The sequence below is a fragment of the Lithobates pipiens genome, unplaced genomic scaffold (genome assembly GCF_037356315.1).
Source record: "Lithobates pipiens isolate NorthernLeopardFrog02 unplaced genomic scaffold, aLitPip1_a1.2 Scaffold_18, whole genome shotgun sequence".
Lineage (NCBI taxonomy): Eukaryota > Metazoa > Chordata > Amphibia > Anura > Ranidae > Lithobates > Lithobates pipiens.
The window spans coordinates 642,430,813-642,445,222 of NW_027507758.1; the positions used below are offsets into that span (position 1 = coordinate 642,430,813).

The window sequence follows — 14,410 nt, forward strand, 5'->3', positions numbered from 1 at the left end:
CCATCTGCGACAGAGATTCCCTGCTTAAGGTGTCTGTCAGAGAGATTAGTTCCCCTTTCAACTCCACAGAATATAGGGATAGAAGATTTAATTCCATCCATCCCAGAATCTTTTCTGCTATACTCATTAGGCCGGCTGGTCTCGTACCCCCGTTAGTTGATATAACTGTAGTTATATTGTCCGAAAAGACTTGCACATGTTTTTCTATCAGGAAAGGCCCTCTGTGCGGCTTTTAGCTCATTCGCATTGGAAGAGAGGCAGGCTAATTGATTGCTCCAGACCCCTTGTACCATCTGGTTGCCCGTGTGGTTCCCCCTTTCTCAGCCACCCGCGTCCACGGTGACTGTCACTGGAAGGCGTTGTGACCAAAGACCATCAGTTAGCCACCACCTCAGTTTTATTTCCTGAGGGATCTTTACCCAGCTTGAGAGCAACTCCTTCTTCCCATCTCAGATTGAGAGCATAAAGGACTGCAGAGCTCTCATGTGAATTTGGGTCCATTGAACCCCTGGGATGGCCGCCATCATCAATCAGATGATCCTCATCATGTTTTGTATTGAGGTCTCCGGGCTTCCGCAGAGGTCGCTCGTCTCTGTAATTATCCTCGTGATTTTTTCTTCCATCAGAGAGATTTTGGATAATGTCAAATTTATTGTGTACCCCAGAAATGTTATCTTCTACCCTTCCTTTGATTTGGACGGAAGTAATTTATCACGTCCTCCTTGAGCATATTTTGAAGGAGAGAAGACATGGCCACTGCTTTATCTTGCTCTCTTGGTTTAAATTGTAGGAAGAAATTTTTGAGGAGGACTGCCCACTAATTCTATTCTGTATCCATGATTGATAAGATCCAGAATAAAATTGTTGCTGGAAATGGCCTGTTATTGTGGGAAGAAGGCCCCCAATCTTCCGCCCTCCTGGACAGCTAAGTCACTGAGAGGGGTCCTTAGACTGGGGGGGGTTTAAAAAGGAAGCCACCTTTTCCTTTCCCCCTCCTATACTTCCATTCTTTTCTCTGAACCTGCCTGTTTGCATAATCTTTGTTCTACTGACATCTGTCACCTCTGCTGCCACTTGTTCCTTGAAAGGGATGAAAATTCCTTTTATGTTGATGCTTTTTGGGGATAGGAAACCCCTTTATCCTGTTGGCTGACCTTTCAAGTATTGACTCCAATTTTTTCCCAAACAACAATTCGCCTGAAAAAGAAAGAGAACAGAGCTTCATTTTTGAGACTGTATCCCCTTCCCAGTTTTTTTTTTTACCAGATAGCTCTCCTGGCCACGTTATCTAAGGCTGTAGCCCTGGCCATAAATCTCACAAATTATGTGGAAGTGTCCACTATTAAGGAAATACAAAAAGCTGCGCCAACAAGAAAATAATCTATACGTTAACTACCCAAAATACAAAATATAAAAAAATAAAATAAAGATTATAAATAGTTGATATATTCAAAACTTATAAATAAAAAATGACAATTAATATGAATTCATAATTAAAGAGTTCATGAAAGAGTCCATAGATAATCCACAGTTGCGATCCTTTGTAAAAACACCACGGTGGTTACACACACTCGAAATGCGCACAAGTGCCCGTCACCTTATAGTGAGTGCGCTTACCAGATAGAAGCTTAATTAAAGCGTAGTAAATATATCTACAATCTCCTCAGAATACTCCTCCTTTTAATGGATCAGCTCACCGAAATGAAAAGCAGTATTCACATATACACATCTTATTCCACAATCCCAAAAATTACTATCAGTGGCTCGAGGGAAGAAGAGGAAACCAACATAGTGTAACACTGTTTGGAAGTTTTATTAGAGCAAAAAGTAGCGCACTTGTGTAACAGTGTTATATATATTTATATTATTATAATTATTTAGATATATTATATATTTAGATATATTTACTACGCTTTAATTAAGCTTCTATCTGGTAAGCTCACTCACTATAAGGTGACGGGCACTTGTGCGCATTTCGAGTGTGTGTAACCACCGTGGTGTTTTTACATAGGATCGCAACTGTGGATTATCTATGGACTCTTTCATGAACTCTTTAATTATGAATTCATATTAATTGTCATTTTTTATTTATAAGTTTTGAATATATCAACTATTTATAATCTTTATTTTATTTTTTTATATTTTGTATTTTGGGTAGTTAACGTATAGATTATTTTCTTGTTGGCGCAGCTTTTTGTATTTCCTTATTGTTGTTAGGTGTGTGTATCTCACTTATTGCTGCTGCCTTCTTTATAGATTATTATTAATTTTTGTTTGTTTTGTTTCACTCAAGCGCAGTTTATTTTTCCTTTATCCACTATATAAGCTACCACCTTGTTTAATGTTGGTGGAGCCTCTAAGATCTCTTCTTTTGGAGTATCTGACTCTAGAAGTGAGCAGAGCTGTTTTAACCACAAATCCAAAATACAGGCTGCACAGGTAGTGACAGGGGCAGGTTTAAAGTTAGCTGAACAGGCCTTCCATTTCTTTTTTCAAGAAACCTTCACTCTTCCTGTCCATGGGCTGTTTTAATGAGTCTGTATCCTCAAAAGAGAGTTCCGCTCCCTTTGAGATGTTCAATAGGGAGGCATCTAACTTGGGACACTTCTCCCATAGACTCATATTCTCTTCTTTGAAAGAAAACCTCCTTTTGAGGTTTTTGGGGAGAAAGATAATTTTTCTGGTACTTTCCACTCCTGCAACACTGTTTCTTTTAGTGAAGCATTAACAGAAAATGTTCTGGCCTGCTTGGCTTGGAGGCCTGCATATAACAAGTCATGCACCGACAGTTCTTTATCTTCTGACTCCACGGTATCCAAAATGGCCTTTAATAAGTCATCTGTCTCCTCCGAGGGAAACAGGAATCTTTGGGGTTTATTTGGCTTGTCCTCCTTAAACTCCCCTTCATCGGCGTCCGAAGCCAACTGCAAACTTTCCCCCAGCTCCTCCGTTATCCCCCGAACAGGGGTCACCTACCTGATAGAAGGGGTTATCGGCATTGCCCTAGTGCTGGTACCGGATGCTCTGGTGATGGGATCTGCCCTGGATTACTGTGCATGGGGTTTGAATGATATTTGAGTCTGCTACATATCCTTGTTCATTGAATCCATGAAATGTTTGAATAGCGGGGTTGTTTCTTTCTTGACCAGGTTTTCAATGCAATCTTTACATATGTCCTTTTTCCAACCAGAGGGCATTTTTCTAGTACAGATTGGGCATCTCTTCCTAGAAGCATCTGTCTTGCTTTCTTTAGCTTCTCAATTTTTGTCCTGGAAATAACCAAAGGACAAAACCAAACCAGTGTAACTTCAACTGAAGTACAAACTGAATGGAAAGAAAACACCCAGGTGGATAGAAAAAAATTCCTGCCTTAGAATTTTTAAACCACCACCAGGACCTGTGATGCTATATGTAACTCAACCCTCAACTAGAGGGAGGTTACACCAATGCACCTACAAAAATGCTCAAACAATCCCTCTGTGCCCCCACCACAGGAGGGTAAGAAAAGAAGATAGAAGCGCCCTACCCCCCTTTTCTTACCTTAGGGCTGGTGGACATGCTCTTCCATGTCCACCATCCAGGAAGCAACCCAGTGCCATCTTCTGCCAGTGCCCTTTATTTATACTGGCATGGAGGACCCGGGATGGTGCTGTGGATCTGGCTCTGTCCCTGTGGATAGCGTGCCTGCCTTCCTCTCCTTGGTACAGGTTGGATTTTCCCCTGTGGGTGTAACAAGATGGCCACCCCATGACTTTCGGTGACCGCATCACTTATTGCCGGTGCATCCGCATGCGCCGGCGAGACAGATTCGGCCACATGAGGATGCCAGCATGGAGACAGGCTTACCTTGCTCCCCGTGCTCCAACATTGGCGGGGAGGAGAAGCAGGCTACCCTCTGCTATGAGAGACCAGCCTGCTGTAGGCATGCTACCACCAGGGATGGACTCATCTGAGCACACATCCTCCGGCACCAAGAAGTCACCTTACACTGAAGGTACAACCGTCAGGGAGATGAGAGTGGGTCCCTTCTTACACATCTATCAGTCCCTAGCGGAGGGGCCCAGGATGACTCAAGCCAACCAGATCCTCAGAAGCACTGCTCCTGTTAGAAGTACCTGTCTGCTGGGAGGCCCCTGCTACCTAGAATATAGGCCAGACAAAATAAAAAACAACTTGCTTGAAGTTCCTGTCTGGTCTAAAGAAACACATAACACTGAGGGGCCATGGCCTATGGGTGGTCTTTTATAATGTGGATCATGTGTGTCCTGTACAAGGTGTGAGGAGCCTCTCTCTCTGTAAGCTGGAAAATGACTGAGAAAATAGTCCTTTATAGTATAAAAACAGCAGATACTACTATAAGGGATTCATTTATACTATGAAATAGTGAAAGTAATAAATCTTATATCATATATATAATATTAAATATACCCGAAGTAGGATATATGGGGATTTTACCTGGGAGTCACACATAAAGATATATAGGAGGTTAGAGTGGAGGAGGGGGGCTTTTATATTAAAGTAATAGTGAAAGCTGAGACTTTTTTCATGGATATAATCATTTTATATATAATGCACAATACCAGTAAACTTTTACTTCATATAATAGTAATGCCTTTTATCACCTCCAGTCTATCAGCCTCCACCTTCTCTGGGGTCAGATCCTGATTTTCCCTGCACAGAGCCCTTGAAGTCATTGTAAATGTTGGATTTCTTTTTTAAACAAACTTGTCATACTTACCTGCTCTGTGTAATGGTTTTGCACAAAGCAGCCCTAATTCTCCTTTTCTGGAAAAAGTTCCCCTATAGGAAGCCGCAAAGTATAGTATAGTTCTCCTATAAGAAGGTACAAAGTATAGTATAGAATTCCCCTATAGGAAGCCACAAAGTATAGTATAGAGTTCCCCTATAGGAAGCCACAAAGTATGGTATAGAGATCCCCTATAGAAAGCCACAAAGTATAGTATAGAGTTCCCCTATAGGAAGGTAAAGGTCTGCCTTTAGCATCACTTGCTTCCTTCTCTTCTTCAGGACTACATGTCCCATGAGACATTGCTCCTCACGCATTCAAGTTCTAAAGCATTTACTGACATGTATGGATGGTGTACTGAGCAGTATTTTCTGATATGTAAAGAAACAATACATTCTGTATGCAGGCCAATTAATCGACTGACAAACTAATTGATTATGAAAATTGTTGACAACTATTTTCATAATCGATTATAATCAAATTATGACGATTAGTTGTTTCAGCCCTACATCTCTGAATCTCCTAGCAGTTCATTTCTTTATTGATGGACATTAGTCAGAGTGAGGAAACGAGAACTGTCTTTTATAGGAGTGACAGTGATGAGGGGATTATAGGATGGGTGTCCCCACCCCCTCTATCACTCATTGCCATCTTCCCAACACAAGAAGTACTGCACTTCCTTATTTAGTCCATGATTTATTCATGAATAACAGCGGGGCTGAGCCCCACCAGAGGTCAGAGAGTGAGGATGGGGGAGAACAACCAAGATAAAGACTGGACTGATCCTGAAGACCATCATCATTGGGTTATTGACTCCTCCCTCATTATCAATTTCTGTTAAATTTTCAAAAGTTTGAGGATGTTATCTCATTATTAGCAACATGTAAAACTCTATGCTCCAATCAGATCATCAGATATAAAATGTCCAGCTGGTAGGAAATGGGTGAAAACCAGATAAGGCCTATGTAATGTACAACTTATTACGTAGGATACAACAGTTAGGATTTTATAGTATCAGAATGATGTCATGTACAACAGAGTATATAGTGCAGGGGTCAGGAGTATGCAATGTACACCACAGAATATATAGTTCAGGGGTCAGGATCAGTGGAAGATTAAGTGTTAACTGGAGACATCCCACACAGCTTCCTCCCATTTCCTGAGACTGCACTTATTGCCTTGTGTCTCAGACTATACAGACATATCCCTCCACCCGGCACAGCCAGCAGACAACAGAGCAAGTAACCCTTGGAGAATTGCTCTGTCAGAGATCTTTCCATACCCGGGTATGGGGCAGAAGACCCAAAACGCATACCCCAGTTGTCTACGTCTAGTAACGTCTATGGTGAAAATTAACATTTTGCTGCCAGCTGAACCCCAGAATCTCCACAAATCCAGTCTAGATACATAAATTGTGTCGACAGCACAGAGAAGGAAGATTATCGGAGAGAAATCCAGGAATACAGGACGGGGAACACAGCTCAGGAAAGTGACCAGGGGATTACAGGCTGATATCGCCCAGTCCTTGCCCTACTCTGGACCAATCAGTGAGCAGTATGGGTGGAGGAACGTATTTAGTGTTAATGACCCACCTGTGCTGATCTCTGTAAGAGTGCCGTCCTCTAGAATTAGCCTCATTATTCCATCCTCCTCCATAGACTGCTGATCATCGCTCACATAAGTCTCCTCTTCTTTCACCTCAACTTTAGAATCTCTCAGGTTTCCACTCTGAATATATAATAAAAATGACATCAATGGTAACAATGCAGATAATGTACAGATCCTAATGATACTATCAGTCATTGTTTCTAATCTACCTGATGATGGTGAGGGATGGTGTGATCTTCCTGTGTGGAATCCCGGAAATACAGAGGACGGGGACATCTCTCTGGTGGGTTTCTGGTATTAGGCGGCTCCATCATATCCTTGTGTCCTTCTGAAAACTCTTCCATCACTCCATACTCCTCATCCTCCTCTTTATACTCTTCTTTAACAACAATATTATAATTCCAGAGGTTTCCACTCTGAAAGATATAATACAACATTCATTGTAACAAACATGCTGTGTATAAATCAGAACTACCTATAATTGTCAATCACCTACCTGATGATGGTGAGGGATGGTGTGACTTTCCTGTGTTGAATCCCGTGAATACAGAGGATGGGGACATCTCTCTGGTGGGTTCCTGGTATTAGGTGGCTCCATCATATCCTTGTGTCCTTCTGAAGACTCCTCAATCACTCCATACTCCTCATCCTCCTCTTTATATTCTTCTTTAACATCAATATTATCACCCCCGAGGTTTCCACTCTGAATATATAGTAAAAAATTCATTGTAACAAACATAATTGTTTAAAAATAATCACAAATCTCGCCTCACTTAGACTGCGCTGGTCCACTTTACCCCCTCCCCTCCCCCATTGTTTTTTCTCCTCTTGCTCTGCTCTTCCCCGCTCCTACCCCTCCCCTCCCCATTTTTCCCTTTCTACTCCCCCCACTCTTCCCCTTCCCCTCAACTTAGCAAAAATCTAGTGCTTGTCAGGGTTTTGTCACAATATTTCCTCATCTTCCTTACCAAGGAATGGCAACTCTTAAGATGGTACGGCCCAGGGTTCTCCCCATTGGCGGCAAGGTGCAGCACCGCAGGGGATCTCTCCGGGACGGCCTGAAAGGGACCTGTCTCGGGGAGAGGCCCAGACGTCTGTATACCGCTGGGCAGCAAGCTGGGGGAGGAGAGCCAGAGTCGTAGATGTAGGGTACTCACGGTGGATAATGCTATTACATAATATTTTACTAATTGATCTGTTTACTGTAATATGTGTATTAATCGGTACCAAGGAAAGAGGAGTAACATGTTGTGCTCAGTATGTTTCTGTATTACCTGCAATCCATAAATAAAGAATTAAAAAAAAAAAATAATAATAATCACAAGTTATTGTTCCTCATCTACCTGATGATGGTGAGGGATGGTGTGATCTTCCTGTGTGGAATTCCGGGAATACAGAGGACGGGGACATCTCTCTGGTGGGTTCCCATTACTGGATCCATCTGTAGGAAACACACACACTGACTGAATACATTGTTTCTATGTGTTTATCAGATGATGGGGGATCTAGGTGGAGCCTCCGTACTGCTCTCTCCTTTACAATAAAGTCTCCTCTTACCCGATGATGTGAGGGGCGGCTGATTGTCCATCATGACGTCCTTGTAGAGATCCTTGTGTCCTTCTAAATACTCCCACTCCTCCATGGAGAAATAGACAGTGACATCCTGACACCTTATAGGAACCTGACACACACAATGATACAGTCACCATCCAGACACATCCCTTGTCTGTTACTGGATAAAGTCCCAGAATTCCCAGCACTGCCCACCTCTCCTCCATCATCTCTCTGGTGACTTCTAGAATCTTATTTTTATTTCTGTATTCTATCAGGGAGGAAGCTGGAGGAAATGTGATGGTCATATGATCTCCAGACTTCACAAGAGGAAAAATCTAGTTCTAAAAACAAAAAGTAAAATCAATTGATAGTCCGAGAATCCTCTTCACCATTCAGGTCTCCAATTTATTAAAGCCCCACCTAAGGCTGATGTATAATTTACCCACAAAGGACCCCCACACTCCGTAGGTTAAAAGCTTATTGCAGGTATTTTGACATCAATACATACAATGCAGGACCAAGAGTCCCACTTTGCTAGTGAGGATGCCAAGGGTCCACCCACATCCTAAGAGCATCAGAAGAAAAAGTCAGATGGAGGGACATTGGGAGGAGGAGCTGTGAGGTCAGTGTGAAGTCATAGGACATATAGACTCTGGATGGAGGGACATTTGGATGGGGATATTTGACGGGTCCTCTATATGAGTCTCCTTTGCAAAACAAATCATTGTTCCTGGGTGCGTCCAGCCTCTCCTAAACTGAAGAGTAAACTTTAACCTTTACTATACAGAAATCCATCAGGAATCTGTGAAAGTAAGCTCTCATGTGATCAGGTGATGTGCAGAGGAATGGAGTGTAAGTAGCAGACAATTTTCTCCAGAGCTCCTAATGGTGGGGATGGATTTTGCTGAATGCTGGTGCCAAGTTTCCACCCCCCAGGATCACTGCAGATGTGCAGAAAAGCTGTGTAAGAGGATATGAAGGAGAGATGAGGAGGAGATCCAGGAATCAGGATAAAGGCCAGGACAAGCAACAGACGAGTGCATCCAAGAGATGAGAGCCGGGGTCACTACACAGAAAATCAATCCAAGAAAACAACAGGCGGGATGAGGCATAGCAACAAGGAGCTCAGAGACAAATGAGAATATTGCTCAGCCAATGGGAGATGATCTCAGCATGACTTACATAATGAGGGGGAGGGGAGGAAGTCACTTAAGGTAGGGCTTGATAAATCTGCTTTGAATCTTGGAGCCAGCTAAAAAAGGAGACAGTTTTTTTAGGGCAGTGTGGGTTGTGTGTGCCAGGGCTGGGTAAGTAATTTGTGAGGAATCTGTGAGTTGAAGAACGTAAGACATGGGGTGCAGGAGATTGATGCATGTAATAGGGTGCAGAAGACAGGACATGCAGTGCAGGGTACTGGAGAAGGGTGTAGGTCACTGCAGGCGCGCAGTGTACAGAATGCAGGACATGGGGTGCAGGGTGCAGAACAAAGGACATGGGGTGCAGGGTAATGGAGAAGGATGTAGGTCACCACAAGTGTACAGTGAGCAGAATGCAGGACAAAGGGTGAAGGGTGCAGAATGTAGGACATGGGGTACAGGATACTGGAGCAGGGAGTGCAGGTCACCGCAGGACATGGGATGCAAGAGAAGGGTGCAGAATGCAGGACATGGGATACAGGGTATAGGAGAAGGGTGCTGGACATGGGGTGCAGGACATGGGGTACAGAAAGCAGGACATGTGTTGCATGGTGCAGAACACAGGACATGGGGTGCAGGATGGAGGTCACCGCAGGACATGGGGTGCAGAATGCAGGACATGGGGCACAGAATGCAGGACATGTGGTGCCAGTCACTGCAGGACATGGGGTGCAGAACATGGGGTTCAGCGTGCAAAATGCAGGACATGGGGTACAGGGTGTAGAACACAGGACATGGGGTGTAGGACATGGTGCAGGACAGTAATCCAATCCCTCCTCCCCTGTGTCCTCCTGCATGTCCTGTTCATCTCCCCCAGCAGTGTGTAAGATCAGAGTGGATGGAGAGGACATCTTGTGTACATAAAGCAGCATGTCCCTCCCTGGCTGGTCTCTTAGCTGGCTGCTTTGCAGGCTTGTCCTGGTTTCTCCTGTAAAGACTCTGTAGTCCTGTTTCTCAGCACCTTGTGGGGATCTTTGTGGCAGTGCCGAGGTGGCGCCATGTTGGAGATTCGGTCCCGCTCCTTCCTCTCTGTTCTGCCAGTGAACTCTGCACGGACACTGTGGGTGGAAGCAGGAGCCAATGGTGACAGTAATGTGGCTGCAGAAAGAAGAAAGATCGGCAGCGGGAGCTCAGTGAGATGAGTCCTCTCATGCCGCTGTCCTGTCCAGTCCACCCCTGACTTCACAGGTCGGGTGCCATCATCTCCCACCTCCTCCCTCCCCCTGCCGCCTGGCCCCACTCCGAGCTTATTTCCTTGCTGTGGGGTTATATACCACCTAGTCAGGAGTTTATAGGACATCTCCCTTGTTTGTGAATCTGTCGCTACCGAATACGTACGTCTCAATATTTTATTTCTTTGTTCATCATTACTTAAAGAGCCTATTTCCCTTTCCCATTTCCCCAGGTACTCAGGGTATTTATTTCCCGTTTCATCTATCAGAATTTTATATATTTTTGCTATCCTTTTTCCAGGCTATGCCGGTTCGCTAATAATTTTTCTAAGGGCCTCAACTTTTCCTTTCCCCTCAGTGGATGTGGCAAAGACTGGGTAAAATAGAATAGTTGTGAGTGTCTCCATTTATCTAAAGGCTTATGTCCCCATTTCCCAATAATTTCTTCATATGTGCATAATCTATCTCCTACCATGACCTCGTGTAATCTAATACTGTCTTTCCCAGCCCACCTACTAAAATATATGTACTCCTCCTGCCCTGGTCTAAAAAAAAGATTGTCCAACAGTGGAATTAGTGGTGAATTATGTGTCCAACCATATCTCTTATTTATTGTGTCCCAAACCCGCAGTGCATTTTTCATCAGTGTACTTGTATTTGCCGCTAACTCTCTAGTTTTTGCTGGTATCCATATTAATTCTCCTATATTCTTTGTGCTTAAATTAATTTCTAATTCTGCCCAGTCCTTGCCTTCCTTATTATATATCCAGTCCGTAATACGTGATATCATGATAGCCTCATAATACTTTTTAAAGTCGGGTAGGGCCAACCCCCCTCTCTCTTTACGTCTAGTCAGGATATGAAATGCTACCCTCGCTGCCTTCCCCCTCCATATAAATCTTCTGATCATAGTTTTAAGTTTATTTAGATATGCTGGGGATAGTAAAATAGGAATCATTTGGCAAGTGTATGTAAATATCGGTAAGATAAACATCTTTAGAACATTTATTCTTCCCGTCCACGAAAGGGCTCTATATTGAATCTTACTCAGTTGCTGCTTAATTTTGTTAAGGAGAGGGATGTAGTTAGCCTCAAACAGACCTCCCATTTTTGCTGTCAGATTAATTCCAAGATACCCTAATTCTTTCGAGCACCATCTAAACGGCAGCTTCCCCTGCAACGCCTTCTGTTCAACTGTGGATAAGTTTAAGTTTAGTATCTCAGACTTCGACATATTCACTTTAAAATTTGAGACCTTCCCAAATTTCATAAATTCTTTCATGACTCCCGGGATAGAAATCCTCGGGTTAGCCATATAAAGTAGAAGGTCGTCAGCGAAGCCTGCTGTCTTATACTCCTTGCCCATTACTTTTATTCCTTGGATGTCTTGGTTTTTCCTAATGGCTACCAGAAGGGGTTCTAATACCATTATAAAAAGAAGCGGTGAGAGGGGGCAGTCCTGACGCATCCTATTGAATAACTCAAGGGGGCGGGACAGGGATCCATTAATTCTTATTCTGGCTTTGGGATGGTCATACAGAGCTTCTATCCATCTTCTCATCCTTTCACCTATTCCAAAGTGCCTTAATGCCTCAAACAGGAAGCCCCAACCGACCCTGTCAAATGCTTTTTCAGCATCAATCGACACAAGTACAGTGGGGGCTCCCTGTCTGATTGCCTCCTGCATCAACACAATGGTTTTCAAGACATTGTCTCTCCCTTCTCTCCCCGGAACAAAACCCACCTGATCTTTCTGGATCCAATCCGGCACATAGGGTCTCAATCGTTCCGCGATAATTTTTGCAAACAACTTAATGTCCGAATTCAAGAGAGATATTGGCCTATAGCTTTCAACTGCCATAGGATCTTTTGCCTCCTTCAGGATTAATGCTATATGTGCCAGCATTGTTTCATCTCTAAACTTACCCCCCCTCCCCCACCACATTAAAGTACTCACATAGTTTTGGCGCAAGTTGTTTTTGAAATTTCTTATAATATAGAATCGGGAACCCGTCCGGGCCCCGACATCCTCCCACTGCTGTATTTTTGATTGCTCTTTCCACTTCCTCAATCGCAATTGGGGATTCTAATGAGGCCATTTCCTCTTGCGTTAGTTTATGTAAATCTAGCCCCCTCAGGTAATCGCCTATTTCCTCTCGGGTCACTCCCTCCCTCCTATGTCCAATATTATAGAGGGCACTGTAATACGCATGAAATGTGTCCACTATCTTTTTCGGAATAGTTTGTACTTCTCCCTTCTTAACTCTTACCTTTGGGATAAAGGTTCTATTTTTTTTTTCCTTCACCTTCCTGGCCAACCATTTTCCTGATTTATTACCCCAAAGATATCTCTCCTTATCTAACATATGGTAAGCAGCCTTCCTCTCTTGCTCCAAACATTCTTCTAGCTCACTCTTCATCCTTTTCAACTCCTGACTTTCCGGGCTTCCATCCATCCTCCTGCTCTGTCCCCCTCTCTGTATTTCCTCATACAATAGCCGCTTCCTTCTCTCCCTCTCTTTCTTCTTTCCAGCCCCAATCCCAATTAGTATACCTCTCATTACAACTTTATGTGACTCCCACAATATTGAGATGGAGACTTCCGGGGTATCATTCAACCTAAAAAATTGTTCCACTTCCTGTTCGATCCTATTTATTGATTCCTTATCTTGTAACAGTAATTCATTGAGCCTCCAGCTTGTCCCCGGCTCACGCACTCCCCTCATCTCTAACTGAATCATTACTGGCGCATGGTCGGAGACCGTTATTGATTTTATTTCAGCCTTCCTCAAGGCTGATAGAAGCTGGTACTCTAAGAAAATGTAATCAATTCTAGAGAAAGAGCTGTGTACAGGGGAGAAGCAGGTATAGTCCTTGTCCTTTGGGTGTAATGCCCTCCAAGCATCTTGCAGTTGAAAACCTGCTAAAGCTTTTACCAACTTCCTCTGTTTATCGTTAGGTGGCCTACTTCCTCCCTCCCTGGCGTTCTCCTTCTTCGCGTCCATGTTCCAATTAAGGTCGCCTGCTAAGATCAAGTTCCCTTCCTTAAAATCTTCTATCTTTTTTAACAACTTGCTTAAAAATTTATCAGCGTTCTTATTCGGAGCATAGACATTTACAATTGTACATTTCATGTTTAGTAACATCCCCTTTACACACAAATATCTCCCCTCTGGGTCCACTAGACGCTTTTCTAACTCAAATCTCGTTGCTTTACCAAAGCCAATCGCCACTGCTCTGGAGTAAGAGGAGGGAGAGTCCCCATATATCCACACCAGAAAGTCCACTGTGTTTATCTTAATACCTGAAGTATGTGTTATATGTGTCTCCTGGAGACACACCACACTTGCTCCCATATGCCTTAATTCGTCATTGATCCTATATCTTTTCCTTTTTGTATTTAAACCCCTTACGTTATAAGTAACAACGTTCAATACTTCCATATTTTGTTTGCAAATGTTGATTTCCTCTCTTTCTGACGTGTCCAATGGACCCAGCTAAGTCTACTCCTACTAGCTCTAAGGAAGGATCGAGTGAGAGCCCCAAAAAACAATTCCCACCCCCCCATCCTCGCCCTCCCCCCACCCCCCCCCCCGTCTTATAACGGAACATTTTAAAGGATTGGGTAAGACAGCCCTTTTCCCGTTGTTTCTATGGTTCTTGACGACCTCCCAACCTGGTCGGCCCACCTCCATAGTTTCCCTAGGGCTTATTCAAGCCCACAACCATAGGAGACCCCGCCACACTCGCCCCCCCTCCCCCCCCCAGCCTCCCCGTCTGCCGCTAAACCCCCTCACCGCCAATAGTCCCTCTTTCTCTCTGCCTGGTCCAGAGCTCCTGAGTCCTCCCATTTTTAAAAGTTTTCCCTGTCGACCCTACATCCTCATCCTTTTCCCATTCTAGCTGCGGAGGGGGATTTATACCTAACCGCTCACAGAAATCCTGTAAATCCTCCGGAAAACGGAGCACCGCAGACCGTCCCTCTTTCTTCCCAATTAAACATGATGGAAATCCCCATTGATAAGGGATATTTTCTGCCACCATCATTTCCGTGAGCGGTTTAAGTCGCATCCTTCTTCTTAGGGTCTCTGCTGCCAAGTCCGAATAGATCTGCAGTTCTGCGCCCCCGTAAG

General features: G+C 43.8%; 2 protein-coding genes across 5 annotated transcripts in view; one reads left to right on the forward strand and one right to left on the reverse strand.

Annotated features, from left to right (window-relative positions):
* The window catches only part of LOC143989570 (uncharacterized), a 146,520-nt gene that overhangs the window by 29,805 nt on the left and 102,305 nt on the right, over positions 1 to 14,410 (forward strand). The gene's annotated exons all lie outside the window — the stretch shown is intronic.
* The window catches only part of LOC143989636 (uncharacterized), a 353,768-nt gene that overhangs the window by 7,277 nt on the left and 332,081 nt on the right, over positions 1 to 14,410 (reverse strand). For all 4 annotated transcript variants that reach the window (XM_077489887.1, XM_077489886.1, XM_077489885.1 and 1 more), the window contains one exon: positions 6,340 to 6,475. In XM_077489887.1, coding sequence (XP_077346013.1) covers positions 6,340 to 6,475 — 136 coding nt within the window. The remainder of the gene's footprint in view (positions 1 to 6,339; positions 6,476 to 14,410) is intronic.